We start from the raw sequence: 24,378 nt of genomic DNA, 5'->3' as shown, positions 1-24,378 counted from the left end.
AATACAAGTTGAATACAAGGTTTGTTTTCCTGACCACAGCCGTTATACTTCGCTTTTGTGAAGAAAAAGTTATTTCACTACAAATCTAGTAGAAATTGTCTGCATTTTTTATGCATTTATGTGGCATCTGCAGAAAGAGCAGTTCAGACTACACACATGAAGCAAGCAAACAACCCAACTCAAACATACGTCAAAATAAAAATAATATGAATAGAAACGTCATCTACCTTCAAACAAATATATTAAGTGCCTAACTCTATCTGGCAGATGCAAACTACAACAGATAAACGCACACTTCTTTCCGCGTTAGCAAGTAAAGCACATTTTGGCATGGTGCCATATCTCAAAAACTAGAGCTAATCAACAAATTTAAAGTTGATATTCGAGATCAGTGACCCCAAATTAGCCAAGATTGACCTCATTCGTTTCAGAAGCAAATTGGCTGTTGACCAGTGTATTATTAATTCGAAACACATTTGTTCTTTACAAGCGATATTGTATTAAAACAGGTAATTTGGGCATTTAAATAGGCTATGCATATTGCAAAATGCTATGATATGATGATATGTATGCTATAATTTGTAAGATTTTCGAGATATTGAAAGCTAGCAATGAAGGTGTCAATTAAGCGATTGAGTACACAATAGTAGACGTGATACTTCTGCATTACGGTGTCTAGTAAATATCTGTAAAGAAGTATCATTTTCGAATGCCTGTTGTTGTTAGTTAAGTGGCGGGTTAACTGTTTAATAAGCCTACTGTTTTTTGAATTTTACATTAGTTTTCACATTTCCGAAGAATTTTGTAGTGGTTCAGACTCGTAAGATCTTTATTGTCTTGATCTGTGGTATGTTTTTTTTTATTTACGTGTGTTCCACAACTCTGATATCAAAATTTAAAACACATGATTTTGTGTTGACCACTTTTTGGTAGCCTACAGTCGCAACTCTAATCACCATGTGGGTCAGCGCTGGTGAAACACTTGTTGAACTAGGAGACAAGTTATGCATGACTGAACAATTTAGAAGGGGTTAAGACATAGATTGCATTTATGAAAATAGCTGTTTCAGGTTACTTACAACCATTATTTTTAATCAGTTTTTTTTTACGGAAGTCTTCAGTTTTCATATTTATCTTTAGGTCACTTGGTAGAGTGGTTTAAAACCTTATAGCGATGTTTCTTTTCTTTTTCAGTTATTCGCTCAGTAGGTTGATTACCTTATGCTTAGTTTAAAGATCACTCTATATTTGGCCGTGAATAACTTTTTTGCGGATATAGCGTAATTATTCAATAAATTACCACAGAACCGGTTTCTGGTAGGCTATTTGGAAATGCCACCATTGATTTTTCCCATCCGAAATTTACATGTACACGCAAGTTTAAACTTTGTTTTGGTAACAAATATTCATGCTTCGGAATAATATATCAAACAATAAAATTACCACACACGTTATTCCCTTGGGTGTAATAATAAGGCCACCATATTCAGTTCAAAATCCCAACCTTACACTATTAATTATCGTCTTTCCAAATGTTTGCTGAACCTCAGAACTGTCTTCTAATGCTCACACCAAGTTGGCTGAACTTGGAAATCCGATGAAATGCATTACTGTCATTTATTTTGAAATTTCTGAAGCAGGCACGACATTGCGACATCAACAAAATCGCAGTTCAGCAGAATTGGAGTTTCTTCAAGGTGTTATAACATATTTGAAACACTCGGTCATCTTACGCTCAGTACAGAAATAAACTTAACTTATAAACCTCAAATGCGCGCAGCAAAATGCACATCTTTTACTTGAAAACAAATAAAAGCAGTAAGGTTTAAATAATCTGCAACAAGATGCCGCCCATCTTCTGTGGAGACCCAGCAAGATGCTGTGAGCTAACCCGTGTACTCTGATAGCTCAGGTTAAGCTGACGAATTTATCCTTATATTTCAACTTCTAAAGGAGTTATTTTCAAACCAGAAACACACATAACGCATGCATCAAGTTTTTTCTGTTATTCGGACGTTTTCTGGCGGCAAGGCGTTCTCTGACGATGTCGGACTGTACCCGGCAGGTGATAAACCCACTGGTGAGTCACCATACTGACCGTACCTAGAACCTCTAGGAACTCGATTGTCGGAAGGATGTGGATAGTGTTCTGGACGTCGGCGACGATGTTGATGTTGCATTCGGTAATCTGAGTGAGGTGACCTGCCTGGAGGACTGCGTGGGTGATGATAAGGGTATGAGCCTCTCGGAGGAGAATAATTACGCGAGGGGGGATGTCTCTCCCTGTCCCATTCTCCGGGATGAGGAGGAAGATAATCGGGAGGAGGCGAGCCTCTGTAGTAATGGGGTCTATGCCTTGGAGGTGATCGCGGGTAGTCGCGCATATGGCGATCAATGTCTCGAAAATCAAGTTCCCTGTTATACATGCGCGCATCTGGTGGACTGCGTGGAGGAGGCCTGGGATCGTTAAAGGGGGAGCGCCGATGCTTTATATAATTGTCACGACTCCGGAAATCTGGAGGAGGAGGCGACCTTCCTCCGTGTCTTCTCCATGCATCTCTCTCTTCAAAATGCCGGAAAGATCTGGGGCCAGTCAAATTTCTGTGAAAAAGTGGTCAGAAAAGCAAAATCAAAAATAACACAACTATTACATGACGTATTGCAACCGAGTTAGGCTTTTTGGAATGTAGATAGTAAAAGCAAAATAATTTTTTTCTCCTGGAAACTGCCTGACCACTATTGCAAGGAAAACACAGGTGGGATAAATTGTCTATTGACAACAACGAAATGAATTATAACGAAATTTCTTAAAACTTTATCGACATCAGCTAGCTCAAAGCGGATGCTGTAAAACAATGGCGCTCACACTTAACTAAAACTAAGGCACAAAATCGGCCGAGTCATAATCTGCATAAAATTTACACATTATGTGCTAAAGCTCATGATGAGATTGCTGTTAAAACAGACCAAAATACTTCAAAAATAACTTGATTTCCACCACACAAACGATTGGTCTGGCGCATATGGTCGAGCAGGCGCTGTATAAGCTAAACCTCTAATGGCATTTCTGCTTTGGCTCTCATCAAACGTTCTCTGTTCGAGTGCACTTCTTTCATATCTGAATATCAGACTATCTCGTCGAACTTGAGAACTTGCGCCACCATGCAGATATCGTTCATGTAAGTTTCTTCTTGCATCATGACATGACATACTATCGCTATGCTGTCCAGTACATGTATTCATCCTGACATTTCCGTAAGAATTCAGAGCAAACTGGGGCACAAAATGATTTTTCCTGGATCTATCACTGTAAGCTTCTATCTTGGATCTGTGGCAATAATCTTTCGCTGCCTGGCATAGTGAACCACTAGAATAGTTTGGATTTAGCCAACTGGTATGGTTACGACCAGCACAGAAAAACGACTGACTTTTTCTAAACATATGGTAAATTTGCTTTAAATAAAACCGAAAGTTTGCACTACTACAAAAATTAAGTTAAAGCTAGAAGTACTACCGGCAGTAGCAACTGACAAATACTGGCTTAGTGGAAATGAAATTCTACTTAAAACTTCACTATGCTTTTTATTAGTGAAACGGCGACATACCTTTCATTTGGATGGTGAGGGGGGCCACCCTCAATTCGTTTCGTCCTCTCTTTGGTTGGGGAATCTGCTTTCCCGCTTTTTCCATCGGTTATAGGAGAAGTTTTCTTGTTTGTCGCGCTTGGTGGCTTTGAAAAAATAAACATGTATCCGATCCCACATCGACTTACAACTTTGGAGCAAAATGTGGGGAAATTCGAGTAATTAGAAGAAAAAACCAACAGAGTCTGATTCGATGCAAACATCTTAGTTGCAGACGTTTCGTGTAGTACCTTTCATTGAGAATAGATATAGCTATTACTCAAAACGTTTGCAACCGAAATGTTTCCATCGAATCAGGTTCTATTGTTTTTTCTTCGAAAAACAAACTGTTACACGCATAGCTAAGTGACGAAGTCGAACACATACAGATACCTTATGTTGTATTTTTCTCGACTTGTTAACAGAAGTTGCAGCAGTTTGAGAAGTGCAAGAAGATTTTGAATCGTCCTGACCGAACTTTTTCGTGTCCACCGAGTCGTTCACTGCTTTGCGTATTTTCTAAAGCACAGACCGTCATTTCGTTTTATTGGACTTAGACCTATGTTACTTTACCAACTTACAAGTACCACAAGACGTTTAAGTGCCACACCAATCACCTCATTATCGCCTTTTCTTTCGTGTTCTCTTCTTTTAGCAGCTTTGTACACTTTATGTAATTTCTCAGCATTAAATTCAGTGAATTTGGAAACAAAAATCCATAAATTTCTGCCAAAGCAAACTTGTTAATTACAGTTAATTCACGTTGGTTGTTTCAAAAAATACAACGCGAACTCAATACTTTCGCCAAAGTCTGATAAGCTCCGGGTCGGGAAATTCTCGCAAACATTCCATTACACGATCACCGATCTGAAGCAAACAACGTCTCATGTGTTCCGTCTTCACCTGCTCCTCGCAACCCTCTGGCGCCGGCGGTGGACGTTCTAGACGTTTAAGAGCGCGTTTGACAGGTCGAAGCCGTTCCTTGCACTCGTCAAAAGTCTCATCGTCAAGCTTGCCCGAAAACTCGTTTGGACCTGGCAAAACGGAAGCATTGGTAATTAACTAATGTACAACAGCCAGTAAGCAGGACATTAGACAGGAAAAGCAAGCGTATTTGAAACATTTTGAATGTTCTACTCACCGACGGGAAGAGATTCGTCCAAATTCTGGGAATGACCTGATGCTTTCATCTTGTTCGATTTCGATGGTAATGACTTGCCAGATAATGTGGGATTCTAGGAGAAAAATTAATCAGGTATGTGAAAGTGATAAATACAAAAAAACGGTAAATTTGCTTTCATTCTTCGTCAGAGAATCGCTTTCGAAGATGTGACATCATGCCGACCTTCTTTTGATTTTGAATTTTTCTCTTTTTTTCTTTAACGGGAGCTTCTGAGGTTGCCGTTTCCTTTTCCACAAGTTGCGAAGAAGTGACTTTTTCTTCGGTTGCTTTTCTTTTTCTTCGACCTCGCTTGCATTTCTGAATTTGATAAAGATCATCACGTATGATGACGTCACACGATGGTCCAGCAGAAGAACACGAGAATTAAATATTGTGACATCAAAGACTTTCGATACAAAAGGAAACGTTCTTACTTCTAAGCGACGTTGATCATTGTCAACATTCACCACACTTCCGTTACCAATTTCACGACTTGATAAATTGTTAACCACTGATTGGCTGCTGTTGGCTGCGCGGCCATTGTCGTCTTCCAAGTCGCTGTCATCGATCTCAACACGTGGCTTGGATTTGATTTTTCTGCTTCCCCTTTTAGGCTGAGAATAGAAAATACTTGGCAGTGAAAAAAAAAACGGAACGAAATTATGAAAAGCCGAATTTTTAATCCCTCCCGTAATCAAGAGATTAAAGAATTTTTAAGTAACGCTAATCATTAGTATTAATAATTAATAATTTCGCGCAAGATAAAACTGTATACTTTATGTTCGGATGGAACTGGCTTGCTCTCGCGATGTGTCATGTTGCGACGACGATGTGATGCCCCAGATCCAGACTGATTTACTCCAGGATGATTCTGTTCCTGCGCTTTCCGCAACAACTTGATGAGATAATCAGATCTGCTCTGAAGCTGCTTTGCTTGCGGTTTTTCACCGTTCGGACGAAGAATCTATGACGTCAAAAAAGATTGAAAGTATGATCTTCACATATTACCAACCACAGCATAAAGTTAAAATAGACAAAACCTTTTTGTTTAGCTTAAGTGCTGTGTCGGATTGCAGCTGATCCCAGCTACCCATGCCGTACTCATAGATGCCGATCAGCAGGTGCGAATCATCATCTATCCCCCAAGTGCAATCCCAAGCGTACATTGGACGCACCGGAATACTCAGACGAAAGCTGCACAATTGACAGATCCAGAAGGTGTGACATGAAAAGAAAAAGCCTCTAAGGTTCAACCGACCGTTTTAAACCACATACCCTTTTCTTTCTCTCGAATCTCTTGGTATAACATCTACCAATGGTTGCAGATCATCTATGCAGGCGAGAGTGGTTTTGACTGATACCGACACTCCAGCTAATCTGAACGAAGGACCTCTGCCTCTTCCCGGTTTGGTTAAGTCTTCTTTAGGCTCCTAATAATAAAGAACCTGTAAGTCTTCAAAACGTTACGATGGTAACTTGATTGTTATACTTGTCGAGGGTCGACACTGACACATGCGAATATCGTTATGTGTAATCCTCAGTCCAAACAAAGATGATAAGCATTCAATGTGAATATAACTACTGTACATCGTGCCTATGTATTATTTGCATTTAGAAATAAAAAGTTTGTCAGAAACCTGGTTATCTGCGGTGAATTTGTTATTAGCGAGTTCAAGCAGTTTATTGTGTAATTTCTGTCCAAGTCTTTTTAGATCGGCCTCAGATTGTTCACTGAGTTCGGCATCTCGTGCGATTGCATCCAACCTGACAAAAAAAACGGATTGACACAGCATTATTAACTTGTTAGCGCAAGTAGCTCATTATTAGATACGGAATTTGAGGATTAGGAGTTTAATGAAAAAGTGGAAAGTATATGCGAGAAGGATGAAAGCCATGAGAGAAGTATTTCTCTATTAATTATCATCATCGAGAAATACTTCTTGTAACATGTTAACAAAAATACATTCGTGCATTTTGATGCAATCAAAACAAATTAACTATTACTTTAAGAGCTGTAGCGGAACATAATATTATTGTGATTATTCGTAAAAACAAGTAAGTTAATTTTTAACGTTGTAAGAATGTCCTTCGAACAAAAATTACACTGAATTATGTTTCATTTGTGGCGTCGTAATGGCTACACAAAGCGCTATCCATATTAAAAAGGTGCAAGAGCAAAGAGACGTGTGCTAATTATTTTTATTTGCAATAAAGTATTTAAAATTTCTTAGTGGTGATATTTTTCATATTTTCATAATCCAAAACTCATGGACAGATTGCGATAACGTCGTAAATTACAAAATTTTGTAACCATCATGTTTATATTCGATTGATTGCAAATACTCATAAAAACTATGTTTTGCCGAAAAATTTATTTTGTTGTTTTGTCTGATTTCGTTTCAGACAAAACATCAGAAAGAATTCAAAATCGATAAAAATTTGATCTGTGAAGAACCTGTTGAGTGGGTCTCCAAACTTTCTAAAGCTTCTCACGAACCGACGAACTTCGGCGGTGGTGAAACCTTTGACGTAATCAGCGTCGTCCCTTGAAGCTCCACGGGGAGGACGTCCTCTACGTCTTGGCATCGATTCATCGCCTTCGTCGTCTTCTTCAGCAGAGGAATGGGAATCAGAGTGATCGCTGTCGCTGCCTTCATTCATCTAGATAAGAAAAATAGCAAGGTGAGCAAAACAAGCAAAACTGTAAGCAAGTTTAACGTCACGTTGCTAAACTGAAATTTATGAAATTTGTAAAAATATTAAAAAATCAACTACTTTCGTTTTATTCCGAGCTCTTCTTGGAAGGTAGAGTTCCACTTGCTGCTTTTGGCGATCTTCCTCGGCAACTCTCTTCCGATCTTTTTCCGGGATAATCTCTTCCCAATCTTTGCCGAAATCGGCTTGTTCATCTTCGTCCAGGTTGAAGGTGGCCACCTAAACACAATCTTGAATTTAGCATTTGTAATATACAGCACGGGCACGAGGGTAAGAAATACAGTGGTTGTTCCGTGAAGAAAGTGTCAAAACAAACCTTGAACGCGGAGAGAAGACCTTCCCCGGCCGTGAGTTCTGTGTGATCCTGTCTCGTTTCTGCTCTGCGCAGAATCTCATCTATGTCGCATTCGGGTTCTTTCTCTTCGCCTTCGGTTTCCTAAATAATAAAAAGTGGGCATTGAATTTAAAAACTGTTTTTCCTTTTCGAGCAATATTCCACTTGTTGCTCGTTTCCTTCACTCAATGTCCAAACCACCACCTACCTGAAACAACTCTTCGGCCCCAAATTTAAGAATAGCGGTCAGTTCGTCTTTATTAAAAGGATTGTTTGTAGTTGATGAAGGGGCAGTGTTTTTGAATAAAACCGTTTTTCCAGATGTATCCATACGTTGAATAACCAAGTGGTCAAGCACCATCTTCTTTTTGGCGCGTTCTATGATATCTTCTTCAACACTACCAGCACATACAAGCCTATAGATGTTGACCTAAACATAAACATAGGATCTGCTTGACAACACGTGTACAGCATTTCGGCTGAGCTGTTTGAAAGATTGTGCAAGCAATACTTTACCTGATTCTTCTGACCAATCCGGTGGGCTCGAGCCTGAGCCTGCAGGTCATTCATGGGATTCCAGTCACTGTCGAAAATGATGACCGTGTCAGCTGTGGCAAGATTGATGCCTAGTCCACCTGCTCGTGTGGACAAAAGAAAGCAGAAATCTTCGGAACCAACTGCATTGAAGTGATCTAATGCTTGTCTTCTCTTGTCACTGCTTACAGAACCATCCAACCTCTGAAAAAAATGTGATATATGAGCTTTGTACACGACTTTATCAAAAGAGAATAAAAATTCTGTAATGTGAGTTGTGATTTAGTCACCTGGAATTGCAGTCTTCTTGCAATAAGATAATCTTGCAACATGTCTAGCATTCGAACCATTTGAGAAAATATAAGAACTCTGTGGCCATTTTCTTTTAATCGCAGAAGAAGCTTGTCCAGCAAAACCATTTTCCCGCTATTTCTAAGCAGATTCTGCAGACAAAGATTAAAACGTATGATAAATTACAAAATATAAAATCAAATATATTGCAATGACATATACTAATAACCACTATGCACAGTTTAGCTCAGCAATAGGCCACTTTAAAGCCTATTTCTTTCTGTTCTCCGTGCCACTAATTTATTGTTCCTATGATAAGCTCAGAGTAGCTACCTGTAAAAACACTTCACGATCGACTGCATCCATTTCAGGAGGTTTTATAAGGTGAGCATGGTTGCAACATTTCTTCAACTCCATGATAATGTTGCAAAACGAGGTAAAACTACCTCGTGTACCACGTAATAAGGCAGTGTAATTTTTGGTGAGCAACCACCTAAGTTAGACGTACAAAAAGATAAAAAGCAAATAAAATTAATTGAAAATATTTTAAGATCACATTTTTTCATACCAGTAACATATTTGGCATCAATAAAATCAGAGGATTACTTGTAATATTGCTTCTGCAAAGAGGACATGGGAACCCTTAAAATCTGCTCGACCTTTGCAGGCAAGGACTTCTCAACGTCCTTTTTAACACGACGCAAAAGAAATGGTTGCAGAACTTTGTGTAATGACGCATAGCCTGAGTCTCTATTCTGTGCATGTGCATCTTCAAATTCCGTCCATGACTCAAATCTGCAAGTGAGTAATAATAATGTCTGTCAGTTGAAATGGTTGCTATGTTTGACGTCAAAAAGTTTGAAAAACATGTGCTTGGGGCATATCTTACTTGAGCGGCATAATAAAATGAAGAAGGGCCCAGAGTTCTTTTAGGGAGTTTTGCAAAGGAGTGCCAGTGATCAGCAGGCGGTGATTAGATTTGAATTCTTTCAACGACCTGATAAGCACAGACACTTACAATAACAAAAATTGACAATATTAGCAATAACAACCAGAAAATTGACTAAAATGATAAAATTTGTTTTGAAGAGGAGATATACCACCGATACCAGTAATAGTGAAATAAACTGGCAACCTGTAAAGAAGAGAATCATCATTTTTAAGTCTATGAGCTTCATCTACAGCAATAACAGCCCATGAATGAGAACCAAGAAAGGTTTTGTCCTTGAGAAGTATTTCATATGAAGTTAAAACTGCATTGAACTTGTAATGCTTGTTAGGAAACATCCATTCAACATCTCGAATCTAATGGGCATTGAAAAGTAACAACAAGTTAAACAAAAATTATCGCCATAATTAATGCTAGTTTACATAAAAGATTTTGAAATTATATATTTGGTTAAAAAATAAAAAGTGATTGCCAACTGATAATCCAAATTAACAATGAAAAATTAGGAAAAACCAAAATAGAATCACCGTTGCCCTGCTTGTTTGATCACCCATATAAACAATAACATTCATATAAGGTGCCCATATCCGGAATTCCTGTTGCCATGATGGCATTGTTGATAGGGGAACAATAATCAGGAATAAGCCATACAACTCGTGTGTATGATACAGATAAGAGAGAAAAGTAATGCTTTGAATTGTTTTGCCAAGACCCATTTCATCGGCCAATATTACGCTGTTGCCTCTGAAAAACAGGAAGTCAAATTTCCAGCGGCACGCCGACGACAATACCAGCCAGACTATTGAGTGATTTGGCAAGTCAAACAATAATAATGAGCAGAAATACGTACTTGCACCAAGAATGCGCCAACCAATTGACGCCATCTAACTGGTAGTCTCGCAATTTCCTTCCACGTAACCAGTCAGGGTGTCGAGTCATCGGAACAAATCTCGGCCTTTGCCTTAAAACCTATTAAAAGTTTTTCGAAGAATTTCAAAATCAAAAATACAATCCACTTTTACTTAAGTAGCTGCAAAATGTGAAAAGCCTGATATAAAATGACACATATCAGCTTCGTTAAAATATATGTTAAATGGTTTAAAATATTTTTAATTTCATTTAATTAAATATTGCTGATTTCGGAAACAATATTTTGGATATGTTCAAAACCTTTTTATTTGGCCAATACTTACAGTAATATTGTATTGATAGAAACATTTTCATCCAACAGGGCAACTAATTTTGTGGACTTGCTCATGGCTAAATTTAACGTAGAATGTGTTTAAGTATCGTATTTTATGTATGTATCGGCTTTTTATTATAGTTGACATTAAGAATAGCATAAGAAATGGAAATGACATCACAACATATGTGAATGCAAATCATGTTTTCTTTAAGTTACTTGAAAACGTGCAATTATTAAATATTTTGTGACAAATCTACGACCTATTTCAATTCCTACGACCCTACGTGATACAGGTAACTGTTAGCTATTATTCATACTCATAGTTCCCACATATGCCAAACATGATGACTTTTTACATGTCAGGAAACTGTCACAGGTCAGGGAAGATGCGTACAAATCAGATTGCTTCCGGGAATTGCACTTTTTTTGTGACATAATGCACAAGATATAGACGAGCCTTAGGGAAACCCTCCAGACTAATTGAAATGTCAACAGCAAAAACATTGCTGCAAATTACTTAGCCGATACTTTATAGGGTAAGGAAAAACTTTTAGCAGACGTGTTTGCAAACATTTGTATTTAGTATTAAATGTGGGTTTAGGAACAAATGCAAAAAAGGAAGCAGAAAGTTAGTTGAACAAAATCAAAAAAGAGAGAAAAGTCGTGAACAAATAGTCTGTAAAATACAAACGTAATTGCATAGAACAGCAATTTGCAGTTTTAAAATTGTTTATATATGACTGCATATCATAGGAAACATGGAGAATCTAGTGTATCTTTTACATATGCTTGTTTACATTCCATGCTTCGAAAGTTTCCAAATTGACAGGCACAATTGCAAACATGTGCCAGTAGTTGTGCATGAGGTTGATGAAAAAATGGATTATTTCAAATGGAAAGAAGTCTGCAAACCTGATCCTGAGTTCCAATCCAAAGAGGAAATCCTGAGTTTGACGAAGTTTAATAAAACAAGTTTTGAACTAATTAAAAAGTGTTTGGAAGAATGGCAGAGGTAAGTAATACTTTTCGGATAAAAAGTAGAATCTAACGTAGCTCAAGACAATCATTTGTTGATTTTAAGTAGAACAAGAGATGTTCATTTTGTTGAATGCATGCTCAATGCTAAGATTTATTTACTGTGGCTGTAATTATCTTTTAAGAATAGTGAAGCAAACACTCTGTCAAATACAGTAAAAGCCGCTTAATAAATTCATCCGTCAATTAAATCCATTTTGCCTGGCCATTTAAAATGCATTATAAAATCTCCAGGTAATATATCTCGGCTTCCTTTTGTAAATTCATTTTCAATTTTATTTGCATTGTATTTGTAAACAACTGTTCCGACTGCTTGTGAACTTATCGCCTCGGACAAGATATGATAAAGTTATGGGTATGTATCTGTAAAAACCAATATACATTTTCATCTTAAAAAGACAACTATACAAAAACGAACCATGTTGCTGCTATTCTCTGCATTAAAATTTTGAAGGGGTCTTCTTATCATTCAAATTTATTGCTTTGCCGCTGGTCTAGATGCGCCGGTTAATAAATCCGAAATGTCAAATGCCATACTAGGCTTATTTCGAATGTAAGAAAACTTCTAAAGTCCTTCTTGTTCTGAGCTGTTTCAGCATACTTGTTGTTAACTATGTAGCCAATGAAGGCATACAAATCACTTCAGGAGCGTGCATTTACTCAAGATTTTATAATGTACCTCATTACGATGCAGTATTGTATTAAATATATAAGCAAACCTTAGTATTCTGCTCAACATGTATTGATCTGCCATAATCGCTCTATTTCGGTTTACATTTGTGTTCAAGTAGAAAACAATACATTTAAAATATCAGTATAATAGGTTAATAATTTGTTATTTAAGTAATTAATATTTATTAATGAAAAAATATGGACGACTCTATTGGTGTGATTATGGTATTAATTAAGGACAATGATAAAAAATGTGCAAGTGGAAACATAGCACACCTGCTACACTACAAAATTATGTAGTGTGTAAAATGTTCAGCACTTCTTACATAGTTAATATAATAACCAAAACTTATAAGACTTTCAGATTGAGAACTTTTGAAGTTTCTTACGAATGCATACAAAAGAGAAACAAAACAGTTAAAAATTGTGTCACATACAGAATATTATATACAGTAAAACAAAAAATACCTAAATGTTATGATATTATGATACGTTGATTATGATACTTACAGTATCGCAATAAACACATAACAATTCCCACTAAGTTTAAACCGCAAAATAACATTCTGGTTCCGGCATCACTATAATTTTTATGTCACTAAACAGCAGAAAAAATAAAGCAAGGAAGAACACTACATTCAAATTTTGGTTGGGTTTGAGATGCGAAAACGGTACAAAAATATGGAAATGGGAAAAAGATGGAACCATACGAAGTACCAACAGACAACAAGATGACACAGTTTGCAATGAAGAGGAAGATGGTATTGCAATCTTTATTTTCAATAGTTGGCCTATTTAAGAATTATGAAAATTTATTTGTATTTATTGAAATATCTTCAATCATGTGTTCAATTTTTCAAGTGCACACGTCATAACAAGGTGTGATGATATTAAAAAACTGGCTATGAACTAACTGCTTTTCATGTTGTTATATTCACTTATGCCATTTGGTGAAATTCTAACATGTATGCAGAATGTACGATCATGGAAAATAATGATGGTGAATGGAAAAGTGGAATTATTCATTGCAATGAAAACGTGCATGGATATTTATGTGAAAAACCCCGAACAAAAGATTTGCAACACAATATGTCAGGTGTTATTACAAATAACATTTCATAAACAATCATACTGAAAAGAGCTAGGGACCAAAGTGTCATTTACATAGTGATACATGTCTCCAATCCAAAAAGGAGACAGTGAAAAAAAGATTGACAAATTATTAATACATAAAAGAGGAAGTCTGTAAGCGTAAGAGGAAATCTGCAAAGTCTGGAAAAGTTTAAAACAAACCTAGTAAAAGGGAAAGTCTTCCGAAAAAAAATGTCTATATTAACATAGAGTTAAAGAACAGTAAGCCAATGTACAAACTAGTTAAATTTTGCATGCACAGATTAGATCAGTGCATAATAGACATATGACACATGTATTCTACTCAGAAACCAAGGCTATGAAAACTGAAACCAACACACAAACAGCAGCAGAAATGACTAAACAACCAAACCAAACTACAACTACAACCAAACCTCCTGAAATATGCTGCAAAACAGACAGCACCGACATGAAAAAACACATAAAAGATTTGACCTCTCAGGTGAAAGATCAAAAAAGTTTTAGTTTTTGTAACATTCTACAGTACCAGTATTTATATTTTTTTTTAATTTTTAACAGTATGGCATTATTTCATTGATATATTTGAATTATTTTTTAGTACCAATCCAAGTTTAAGTCTATGTGTCTGGTGTTTTGCTTTTTAGGAATTAAAAAATCACATCAAACAACAGCTTGAAAAAGCACTTGCCAAACAATACTACAATGTATCAAACGCAGTAAAGCTCTTAGTCAAAATAGAAGGTAAGTATAAATCAATAACGGGACAATAAACATAGCTACCATCAAGAGATGTCAGTTCCAATTTTTTTGCATAAGCAGCAAAAACAAATCAAAGTATAATGTGTAATACGTGCTACCAACATGATCGACAGTTTCCTGCTTGCACACTTGTTCATCAATTTTAGCAATAACATTACAAGCAAAATATATCCGTTTAATAACAACTTTACAAATTATTTTAAAAGTTTACAATTGGAAATCACTTTAATCTACCCTTTTTGCAGAAATTGGCCATGAGTTAACTGAACGAGGCTGCTCTATCGAGGTACAAAGTTTAAGAAGAATTATGCAACTTCTACACAGCATTTTACCTTTAAAAGCAGACCAGCAGTTATACCTTCAATCAGTAAAAGAATTCCTTCAAGCATATATCAACATTGCTGGGTAGGATAAGAAATTGTTTTAAGTATAAATCTATACAAGCAAACAATCCAATTATTTCTGTAGGATGTGTATAATGCAAAAAGTGCATGTAATGCTTATTTTTTGCTATAGGTGACGTTTACCATTACATAAAAAGTCCAAATGTAAACGAGATATTTCAAATACAGATTAGCCCTACACAAAATCAATGCAGCAAGCTGGAATAACCTGTCTAAAACCAGCGGAGAAAACCCAATCCAGATTGCAAAAACAATAAACAATTGCATCCTTTTTCTGAAGAAAAACACTACAGATGCAGAATCTTTAATGTTTTACCAAAATAATGTGATTGACGTGCATGTGCGAAAGATACTGGGTAACGATCATGCACTTTTACGAAGTAACACCACAGCAGATGTTAAAATGGTTGAAACAAAGACTCTAAACAAATATAAAAATGCTTTTTCAATTTCAATTACCTTCCATTCTCTTTCATGGATCCTGCATTATATGAAACAGCAGCAAAATCAAGGACACTTAAACAGCAAAACTCTCCAGCTCCAAGACGAAAACAAACAGAAACAATTTATACCAGAATCAACTTTGATTTCATATTCAGTCTATGAGAACAGGCAAAAGAAAAGTGTACCAGTAATATACACCATACTAACCAACCGCAAACCAAAAGGTCGGTTATCATGTGAGTTCTATAACACTTCAAGTCATTCCTGGTCAGACGTGGGTTGTACCTTTCTACAAACAAACGGCTCAAGAGTTACATGCTTTTGCAACCACACAACTGTCTTTGCAGTTTTACTTGTGACAGGAGATACAAAGGACATTATTTCTAAAGGTATGCCATGCCATCAGACAGTCACCATCAACATTCTGGAATATACAACAAACAGTTTGTCGGTATTCTTCCTTTCCCTCACCATCATGTCTTTTGTCATTTTGAGGAAGAAGCTGCAAGGAGCTGGCTCAGAGAGACTTGTTAGTCACTTCAACTTGAGCGTGGCCATGCTTGGACTGTATCTTTGTATGCTTACGAAAGATATTGCTCCGTTAAGTCACTGGGGATGTGTTCAAAGCACCTTAGCTACTCACTACTTCATACTCTCAACATTTTCATGGATGACTGTAGAAGGGTTGCTTTTAAATCTTTATATTGTCAAAGGAAACATGAAAAACAGCACGCTCGGTTGGAAAAAATTCGTTATTGGTTGGATTGTGCCAGTTATAGTGAGCATCATAACTCTCATAATTGGATTGCTCCAAGGAGAGTATTATTACACTCACCACAAATACACAGAAAAGCAAGTGTGCTTGTTGACAAATGTTAAAGGTTTAGATTGGGCCATTGCAGGATATGTATTATCTGCACTTGTAATTAATTCATTTTTTCTATTGAGAGTGACATCTGTAATTGTGAAGCTTTCGCGTGACACAAAGCGTTATCAACCAGCCGGAAATCACAATAAGAAACAAACTGAAAATACAGCAAAAGCCTCCAATTCAAACCTGAAAGTTCCTGTTACAGTGTTCAAAGCGTTTCTAAAGCTGTACCCAATATTGGGTTTAACATGGACAATGGGTTGGATATTGAACTTTTTTCCACTTCCAACTGAGTGCAATGCACAAGGTATAACATTCCTATTGTTTGTTGTTTTACATACAGTGCTGAATGGTTTACAGGGTGTTTATATATTCATTGTTTGCTTGGTACATGACAAGCAAATACGACTCGCACTTAAGCAAAAACTAAGAGACATTCAAAGCCAACTGTTACTAAAAAAACAAGTAACATCGTCTGATTCCAGTGGATTTAAAAAGGGTTTCATTTCTGTACCTTAATTTTGACGGCATTTATTTGCATTGTTGAAAACTGTGACAATTGTTGTTATGTTATTATGAAAATCATGTTTGTTTGATCGATTCTTGCCTGCAAGAATGTATAACTACAGCACCGTAAACGTTTGAAAAAATAAAATAATTTATGTAAACTGTTTTTCTATATATAATCATCTTTTTTGAGTTGTAGTCCGAAAAATTAGACTTAGAAGAAAACAGGTGTTAACGACACGTGTCAAAAATAAATTACAAATGAAAAAGAGGAGCAATCAAGTAAAATCAAAATATTACCTTGCACTCTTTCTTGGGAACACATGGATTATCTTGGCGCATTTCAAAAGCATCAATCTCATCTTTGAAATCATTGATAAGCAGCTGTTCATCTTCCCAGGTGCATTCACTGTATGGGAGGCCACGCCATTTAACTTGGTAATCCCAGAAGTTTTTGTCATTCTTTTTTGGAGATCGAGCTAAACAAAGTTTATACCGAAATGTTACAAAACCAGTATGATGAACAAAAACCATTGTTAAATAGTCTGACGACTGAAAGCAATAAATTACCAATTATCCTATCTGCTTTGCAGTAATTGGCAAGTACATTGCGATTCATCTCCGTCTGACAGTAATAATATTCACGATCTTCAGGTGACACAGCACGAAGCCACAGATCTATTTCTTCTTTTTTCTTTAAAAAGTTTTCAAACCTTTTCATTCCACGAACTTTTTGAGCAGAGAGTGTTGCTTCTGATTCCCAAGTGTTATGAAGATGTGACCAACCTAAACGCAACTTAATATTGCCGTACGCTTTGTTATTTACAACACAAAAGGCAAGAATAAAGTCATCAGTCAGTCAAGGCAATTTAAAAACGGTAACAACAAGAAATTTACTGAATTACTGAATTTACTGACCTTGCCATTTGATTAAATACTGAGTTTCTCCTTCTTCCACTTGACGATCAAAATCTTTGTTCGGATCACCTTCATTTTCACATGCATAAGCAGTGGTTTTACTACCAGTAGCACCCAACCTCCCCATCTAGAAAAGAAACTATGGGATCAAGCAATTTTTCTCAAATGAAGATTTGTTCATTACAGTACTTGGACTATTTAAAATGTTTGAAATCAATCATTTGAGTTCAAACCGTTTTTCATAGCTCAACTACAAAATGTTCAACAAGATGATTAACATTCTGCATTATATACTCCAGGATGTAAAATTTGTCTAATTTTACCCTCGTGTCCATGATTTTTTCAATTGATTCTGTACCATCATCAACTTCATTCCATGTTTCAGGTGCCTCCATGATTTCGTCACTGTCTGTCTCTTGAGTTGAATCATTTTCTTTATAACTAGAATTAAATACCAGTACACAAGGAGTTATTGCCTCTCGTCCTAGAATCTCTTTGTAATAACTATCATCTAATCAGGGGCTACATTAACCAACAGAAATTTGGCCTAAATTAACACACAGCATTGTCAATTACAATCACATCAACTGAAGGCAAAAATTGGTGTCTTACGGAAACATGATAAAATAATAATTGCTGAGACAAAGAAGCTTTTAGAGTTTTACTTTGTGCATTATCTTCTATACATCCATTGACAAAAAAACAATTAGACAAACTCTACAATTTTACTTTTCCTGAATTAATCACTTTTTAACCTTATTTTATTATTTTGCTGTATTCTTCTGGAAGATCGTATAGGTTGATTATCTTCAGAGGTGTTGTCTTCTGACATCGTACTCTCAGTAAGTTTGCGATGACGACTTAATGAGTTTTTTGAAAATCCTTTGGCCTTTTTTCCACCTTACATAGAAAGAAGAAACTCCAAAATTCAAAAAATAGTAAAACAAAAAGTTACACAAATTTATTTCCAAAATGAACAACAATGTTTCAAATTTTGTACAAGTAGAGAAAGCATTCAATAACCCAAAATTTTTTCCAGGACACCTTAGCTTGATAGCCTCGGGTTGTTTAGTAAGTTTAACATAGTATGTTTGCTAATATTTACAAACACACCAGGTTTTTGTTTTAGGTTTACATGCAAAACTTGCTCAGCACTTATAACGGTTACAACAAATGCACGCATTAGTTCTATCGAACAAAATTGATCATCACATGAAAAATATTAGCATAAGGCCAACAACATGGTAAATAGGAATAAACTGCACAACCAACTATAAAACAAAACATTAAAAATTTTTTTCAAGAGATGTTCATTAAGTTATCTTACACTCATTGATACTGCAGTGATTGCAATACTATAATTTTGTGTCTAGGCGTCTTTGGAAGTACTATACTAACATCAAGAATTAGTTCTGCAAAATCACTTTTCTGCCTCCTGACAAAGACTTCTACAATCAATTTCTCCACAGCACCACCTAATGCATCTAAAAGAGAATGTGCCTGGCCACTAGTAGCTACAACGCAGATAATGTGGACCTTACTCAACTGTGTTAACCATCACATTGATAACAAGATACCTAACTAAAGGTCCATCAGTGTGGCAAAAGTTGTCACCAATCAACATTTGTCATAATACAGTAGGGAAAAGCAGAGATGTTTTTTGATGAGATCACTTAATGTACATTGATTTGCAATTTTTTATTTTATTTATCAACTGGTTGACTTTGGTCTTTGGCATGCATAAACACTGCATACCAATGAACAATACTGACATTTAAACATAAAGAATATATTAAAGCTTGAATAATTAATATACTCTTCCATGTCTATAGCAGTTGCCGCTATTGATGTAATCATGCTAAGCAAGCACACTTGCACCTGCACGACTGACTACAATGCAGTAAAATGACAATGCCAGTCTTTAATTTTATTACATAACTTTGTTTCTTAGATTGTATTTTCGTAATGTACAAAGCTTGGTTTCTTGTAGGAATGTTACAACAAATAAATTTTGTATTAAAAGTATTAGCCAACCTTTCATATTCTTAATTTTGCGTCCTTGTAGTTTAGCACGTAATTGATTCAGCTTCGTGGAACGATTGGACTTTTTGATATTTTTCTTCCACGATGTACAAGACTCATAATCACTAGACTCTTCGTCACTGGTGTCCGTCAGAGTTGCTAATGCATCTAGGCTGCAAAATTAACAAAGTATATAAGTCTTTTAAGTTTGAACGCATCAAGTTAAATCGTAGAAACTGAGCACTTAAACTTACTCTTTTGCTTCCATCTTCTTCTGAGCATTTAAACTATCATCAGAATCCTCCTGTGAAATATATCGGAAACTAATTTCTCAACCAACGCTACAATTGGTAAGGTGAAAGCATAAATTTCACTGCTAGATGCAACCGCCCTTGAGATTTCACGCTCATTTTCTGTATTAGCTTAAATGTTGTAACATAATACACATAATTTATTTTAATATTACTGAAATTACAACTATGCAATGCGGATACTGAAATTCATTTTACAGATGGGTATTGACAAATAGCACTATAAATTGAGTGCAATATTAGGGCACTAATGTTTTGCCAGGTTGAGTTTAAAGCAGTTAAAACAGTATTTGTAGGTTTATTAGCTTAAGTTATTACTGGCTAGTTCATGACAACAACCAATGCATCATGCATGCTGCGACACACTTTATGGTTATTTCATGTTACCTTAAGATTTAGTCTGCTGGGTTCTTTTCTTTGTCGAGAAGATCGCCGTAATCCATATATCGCTGGATTACTTTCCCAATCCTGAAATATCATATATAGGCTATTATATTCAACATTGTCCAACACTTTCCTCCATCATCACTTGCGCTGATTATTAAAGGTAATAAAAAATTCACTTGATATTGTCAAGTTTTCTTACTGGCACTGCATTTTTTCTGCTTTGCTTTGATGTTTGCATAGATCGCTCTTCGTATGATGATTGGTGATCAAAGTTTCGTGAATTATCTTCATCAGCGCTTCCATCTGAATCAGATTCGTCACTGGATGTAGAGCCCTAGATAAAAGTATATGATAAAGCAACCATGACATAATACAATAAGCGACATTTCTCTTAGCAATATAGGAAAGAATATCCAGGCTATAATGTCGGGATACTATGATGAATTATTTTTGAGTTAATAAGTTTCAAAACAAAGATGTTTGCAAAATTAAATTCTCATTGGAATATTAATAACCAATGGTAGGGTAGAAGAAAGAAAACATTAGAGGTGACATAGCTTAAAAAGACTGTTGAAAAATCATTACATGTTACTCAATTATGTCCTACTCAGGAATACAAGTAGGTTTTAAGGGTAAACATTACATAAATCACAGAGTGTGGCATTTACTTAACAGCTAAGCCCTTCAATTTCCAGTATTTTTAACATCATTAAAAACCTTTCACTAATTAAGGTCACTTCCAACTACACACAATAATTGACATCTCGTACATACTGATTATACTGTTATTTGTGACGTACTATACAAACTCACCCCTATCTCAATTACAGTGATGTACGACCAAACACAAATGTTTAAAACAAAACACAAACAAATCGACTATGAGCAGGAAACTTTTGAGTCATAACAAGAAAAAGCAAAAAATGTGATATCCTACTTCATCTGAAGAATCTGATGAAGTGTCTTGGATTTTTTCTTCATTAGCAGTTTTCTTGACTTCAGCAAAATTATTATTGGCATCACCTACATTGTGTCCAGGCCTATGTAGCCATGGTTGATGCAGGTAACTGTTTGCTCCAGCAACAGTTTGATTCTGGTTACAAAAAACACAATATTAGTATAATGCATTGTACTATTTTTGCAGGAGACGAGGTACCTCTTCCTCAATTCCACTGCTTCCTTTAGAAACGGATTCTTCTTCACTGCTTTCCTCATCAGTTGATGACTCAGAACTGCAATATTATGGCATGTTATGTCAAAGTTCACTTAACTGTACACATATATTTTAAAAATCTATGTATACTAGTATACTAGGGTATACTAATCACTTCAAATGGGATTTTCGCCACAGCCAAGATTTTTCCTGATACTGCATTTCAAGATACAAAGACAATGCATTAGACATTTATGTAAAACCTATCTTTTCCCATTTTAACATCTCAATAAAAAAAGATGTCATCCTGATGAATTCCATGATAAAGTGATCATGACCAACAAGAAGTAAGGAAACTAATCTATACCCTTAAAAAACATAGTGATCATTGAAAGGAATAAAACTTATTGCAAAGAACAGTTCAAATGAATGAAATGAAAAAGCTTCTGACTGTATTTTAGCTGCCAATAAACAAGGAATCCAACAAGTAAGCTTGTATAAAAATCTTTTACCTCTGATTGCATAATTAGATGGCAGATAAAAAAGAGAGATTTTAAGCTGCATTGGATAAACAAAGCAAGATTGTAATGATTTTCTCGGTGGTATATTTAAGAAACAGGATTCTCAATTGAAAATATATTTAAGCATTCTCAAATGCAAGATTTACCTAATACTTCCTTATGATAGTGAAACTTGAACCCTAATAAGAGCAAAATAACAAAATCTGGGCTGGAGAAGTGTGGTTCCCGAGATGAATACTCCACATTTTGTACTTCAAGCACAAAGCAAACATAGTGTATACATAGTCAAAATATATATAGTCAAACACAGTATATATTTGACATACATATATGACAAAACAATTGCTTCACTACAAAGGACACACCTCTACTTATAACGAGACGATTTAGTTCCTTGCATATAACCAGGGTTTCCATTGGTTTAGACTCAAAAATAAGGACAACTAGAAAACGAACGAAGAATACTACCTTAAACAGTGCACGACAGGAGACGGCAATCAAAGTTTATAAAAAAAAACCAGACACTATTTGCATGTTCTTAATATGGGTATCTCTTTAGTACAAAATGGTATACTAAAGGCGTTGAAATGCCCAAAATAGGAACCTCTGCCCTAAAAGTAAGACAAAAATAAGAACGCTTGCAAGCGAAAATAATGACATTTCTTAGAAATAAGGACAAATATTACAAATAAGAACGGAATACGATCCTGCATATAACGAAACTTTCAAAAACATCTCCAAACACAGAATCAATATTGCAAAACAAAAACAAACCAATTTTAGATAACTCCAAACAGTTTAATTGGTCCCTTTGACTTTGACTTGCAGTGTGGATCGCAAAAAAGGAAACAGACGGAATTGGTTAATTGCACACCGTTTAAACTCATATAACGTTTTATTGCATACAAATATGAAGTCCCAAATCAAATCCTATCTAACGTTAAGTAAAAACGTCGGTTAATCCCATACCGCTTAAAGGAATAAATCGAATTACCGTATAAGGTTTTTTCTCAGTTGCTGCTTTCATTTGGTTAATTGCATATTTTTGTGAGTAAAATGTTTCAATGAAAAAGACTAGCAACTCATGTGTTTTGCGACACAACAGCTTAGTGCACTCAAATGTCAACAGTCAAATTTGTAGCTGGTTTTCTTCTTGAGGAATAACAAACAAAATAATTTTACTGTTTTTAAGTCGTCATAAACGCCATTACCATTGTCTGTAATATTGCATCTGGTTTCAATCGTTTTTACTTCGCTTTCAATGACGTGATAATTTGGCACCGTTGCAAATCTTTATCCTGCACAGTGTGGTCGCCCAAGTCTGATAGAATTCTACATGCACATGATACAAGGGAGCAAAACATAAATTACAGTTACTGATATTATCCATTGCATTGTGTTTGTCTTTTTTCTGAAGTTTTTAGCAAACAACAATGCTATGATTGTAGCAACACAACCAGCAATGACACTTTATGCAAAGAAAAAATTAACTGAATTTACGCCGAGGCAATGTTTATATCAAAGCAATCATTTTGAACGAAGTTGAGAAAACGACAAGTGAGGCATTTTTAATCGTCATGGGTAAACAATAACGTTTTATCTTAATATATTTTGTAAAGGACGCTAGTCAAATGGTGTAGTTGCAATGACTTTCACCAGTATTTAAAATGTACTAAACCTAAACATTAACAGGCTAGAAATGCAACGATGTTAAAGTGCGTAAGTTGAGTGTCAGCAACAAAGGCGTTTCAATTACATCATCATTCATCAATCAACGGTTTTTAACAACATGCCAAACAGAATTTAACAATTAATTCGCGTGTGAATAGCCTTGATTTTGTTGCTTTAACCATAATGACATATATGCACTGTTTATCGCGAATGCAGTATCTCAACCAATGAGACATAAAATGTTTTGATCAGACTTTTGATCTGGCGTATAAGCCTTCACCTGTTTGTGGGCCTGATAGTTTTTCTTTAAAAGGCTTATACACTGGTATATACGGAACATATCGGCTTATACGGTAATGACATTTGTGTGACTTTGTTAGAGTGTCTTTTTGTAGAGTAGACAGTTGTCTGTCTTGATAAACCCTTTTTCTAGAGCAAGCCACTTAAATGCATATATCAGATAATCGCATAGAAATGTTTCGTCGATATATAACAGTATAAAAAAACATAACTTTGTCCCAATTTTCCAGCAAAAAAGGATATCACTTAAACATGAGATATTTTACATTTTTGACAAACAAAGACACCATTGCAAGCAAGAAAATACAAGCAATGTCTTGAGTAAACACAAAACCAAGTAAATTAGAGCACGATACATTCTTACCTTGAAGCTGATGTTTCATCTGACATCTGCGTGCTTGATGTTGATCTATGAGCCAAAAGTTCAGATGGAACGTTCATAAGTTAACAATTTAATCAAACATTTACTAAAACCATCTGAGGTAAGCAACCTAAA

The 24,378-nt window shown here is 35.7% G+C and overlaps 2 protein-coding genes and 1 long non-coding RNA gene across 4 annotated transcripts; 1 reads left to right on the top strand and 2 right to left on the bottom strand.

Moving 5' to 3' along the window:
* Positions 1–1,598: 1,598 nt before the first annotated feature.
* On the bottom strand, positions 1,599–24,375 carry LOC143450884 (chromodomain-helicase-DNA-binding protein 1-like). The gene is made up of 36 exons (XM_076951634.1): positions 24,247–24,375; positions 21,394–21,469; positions 21,175–21,330; positions 20,437–20,571; positions 20,238–20,318; positions 19,794–19,843; positions 19,552–19,712; positions 18,273–18,417; positions 17,841–17,958; positions 17,518–17,644; positions 17,170–17,385; positions 16,900–17,078; positions 10,459–10,577; positions 10,136–10,352; positions 9,795–9,964; positions 9,549–9,656; positions 9,266–9,454; positions 8,993–9,152; positions 8,659–8,811; positions 8,351–8,572; positions 8,043–8,264; positions 7,817–7,936; positions 7,561–7,719; positions 7,241–7,446; positions 6,423–6,549; positions 6,061–6,215; positions 5,826–5,979; positions 5,561–5,749; positions 5,220–5,399; positions 4,969–5,103; positions 4,765–4,858; positions 4,423–4,657; positions 4,241–4,349; positions 4,017–4,142; positions 3,606–3,730; positions 1,599–2,601 (listed from the first exon to the last, which is right to left on the bottom strand). The coding sequence occupies exons 1-36, from the start codon at positions 24,321–24,323 to the stop codon at positions 1,992–1,994; spliced, it is 5,805 nt and encodes a 1,934-aa protein (XP_076807749.1). The 5' UTR covers positions 24,324–24,375; the 3' UTR covers positions 1,599–1,991.
* Positions 11,398–16,765, top strand: LOC143450885 (uncharacterized). 2 transcript variants are annotated; one of them, XM_076951636.1, is made up of 7 exons: positions 11,398–11,806; positions 13,111–13,262; positions 13,475–13,597; positions 13,941–14,095; positions 14,259–14,355; positions 14,619–14,778; positions 14,946–16,765. In XM_076951636.1, the coding sequence occupies exons 1-7, from the start codon at positions 11,553–11,555 to the stop codon at positions 16,609–16,611; spliced, it is 2,607 nt and encodes an 868-aa protein (XP_076807751.1). In that variant the 5' UTR covers positions 11,398–11,552; the 3' UTR covers positions 16,612–16,765. The 2 variants fall into 2 exon arrangements, with proteins under 2 accessions (XP_076807751.1, XP_076807750.1); XM_076951635.1 differs by having other exon boundaries at positions 11,407–11,806; positions 13,108–13,262.
* LOC143450888 (uncharacterized) lies at positions 21,559–23,447 on the bottom strand. Its single transcript, XR_013114789.1, has 2 exons — positions 22,277–23,447; positions 21,559–22,162 (listed from the first exon to the last, which is right to left on the bottom strand). It is a non-coding gene; the product is annotated as an uncharacterized LOC143450888 (long non-coding RNA).
* Positions 24,376–24,378: the final 3 nt, after the last annotated feature.

This window comes from Clavelina lepadiformis, chromosome 3 (genome assembly GCF_947623445.1).
Source record: "Clavelina lepadiformis chromosome 3, kaClaLepa1.1, whole genome shotgun sequence".
Classification (NCBI taxonomy): Eukaryota; Metazoa; Chordata; class Ascidiacea; order Aplousobranchia; family Clavelinidae; genus Clavelina; species Clavelina lepadiformis.
Note: the sequence above shows the minus strand (reverse complement) of the source record. Positions and strands in the feature narration are given on the sequence as shown.

Bases quoted from the DNA above. Each gene is read 5' to 3' on its own strand.
- LOC143450885 (XM_076951635.1), top strand. From the start codon at position 11,553: ATGGAGAATCTAGTGTATCTTTTACATATGCTTGTTTACATTCCATGC. The intron at 13,598-13,940 runs GTGTTATTACAA...TATTCTACTCAG, and splicing joins TTTGCAACACAATATGTCAG to AAACCAAGGCTATGAAAACT. The intron at 14,356-14,618 runs GTAAGTATAAAT...CCCTTTTTGCAG, and splicing joins GCTCTTAGTCAAAATAGAAG to AAATTGGCCATGAGTTAACT.
- LOC143450884 (XM_076951634.1), bottom strand. From the start codon at position 24,323: ATGAACGTTCCATCTGAACTTTTGGCTCATAGATCAACATCAAGCACG. The intron at 17,386-17,517 runs GTCAGTAAATTC...AGTTGCGTTTAG, and splicing joins GTATTTAATCAAATGGCAAG to GTTGGTCACATCTTCATAAC. The intron at 9,455-9,548 runs GTAAGATATGCC...ACTCACTTGCAG, and splicing joins CATTTTATTATGCCGCTCAA to ATTTGAGTCATGGACGGAAT.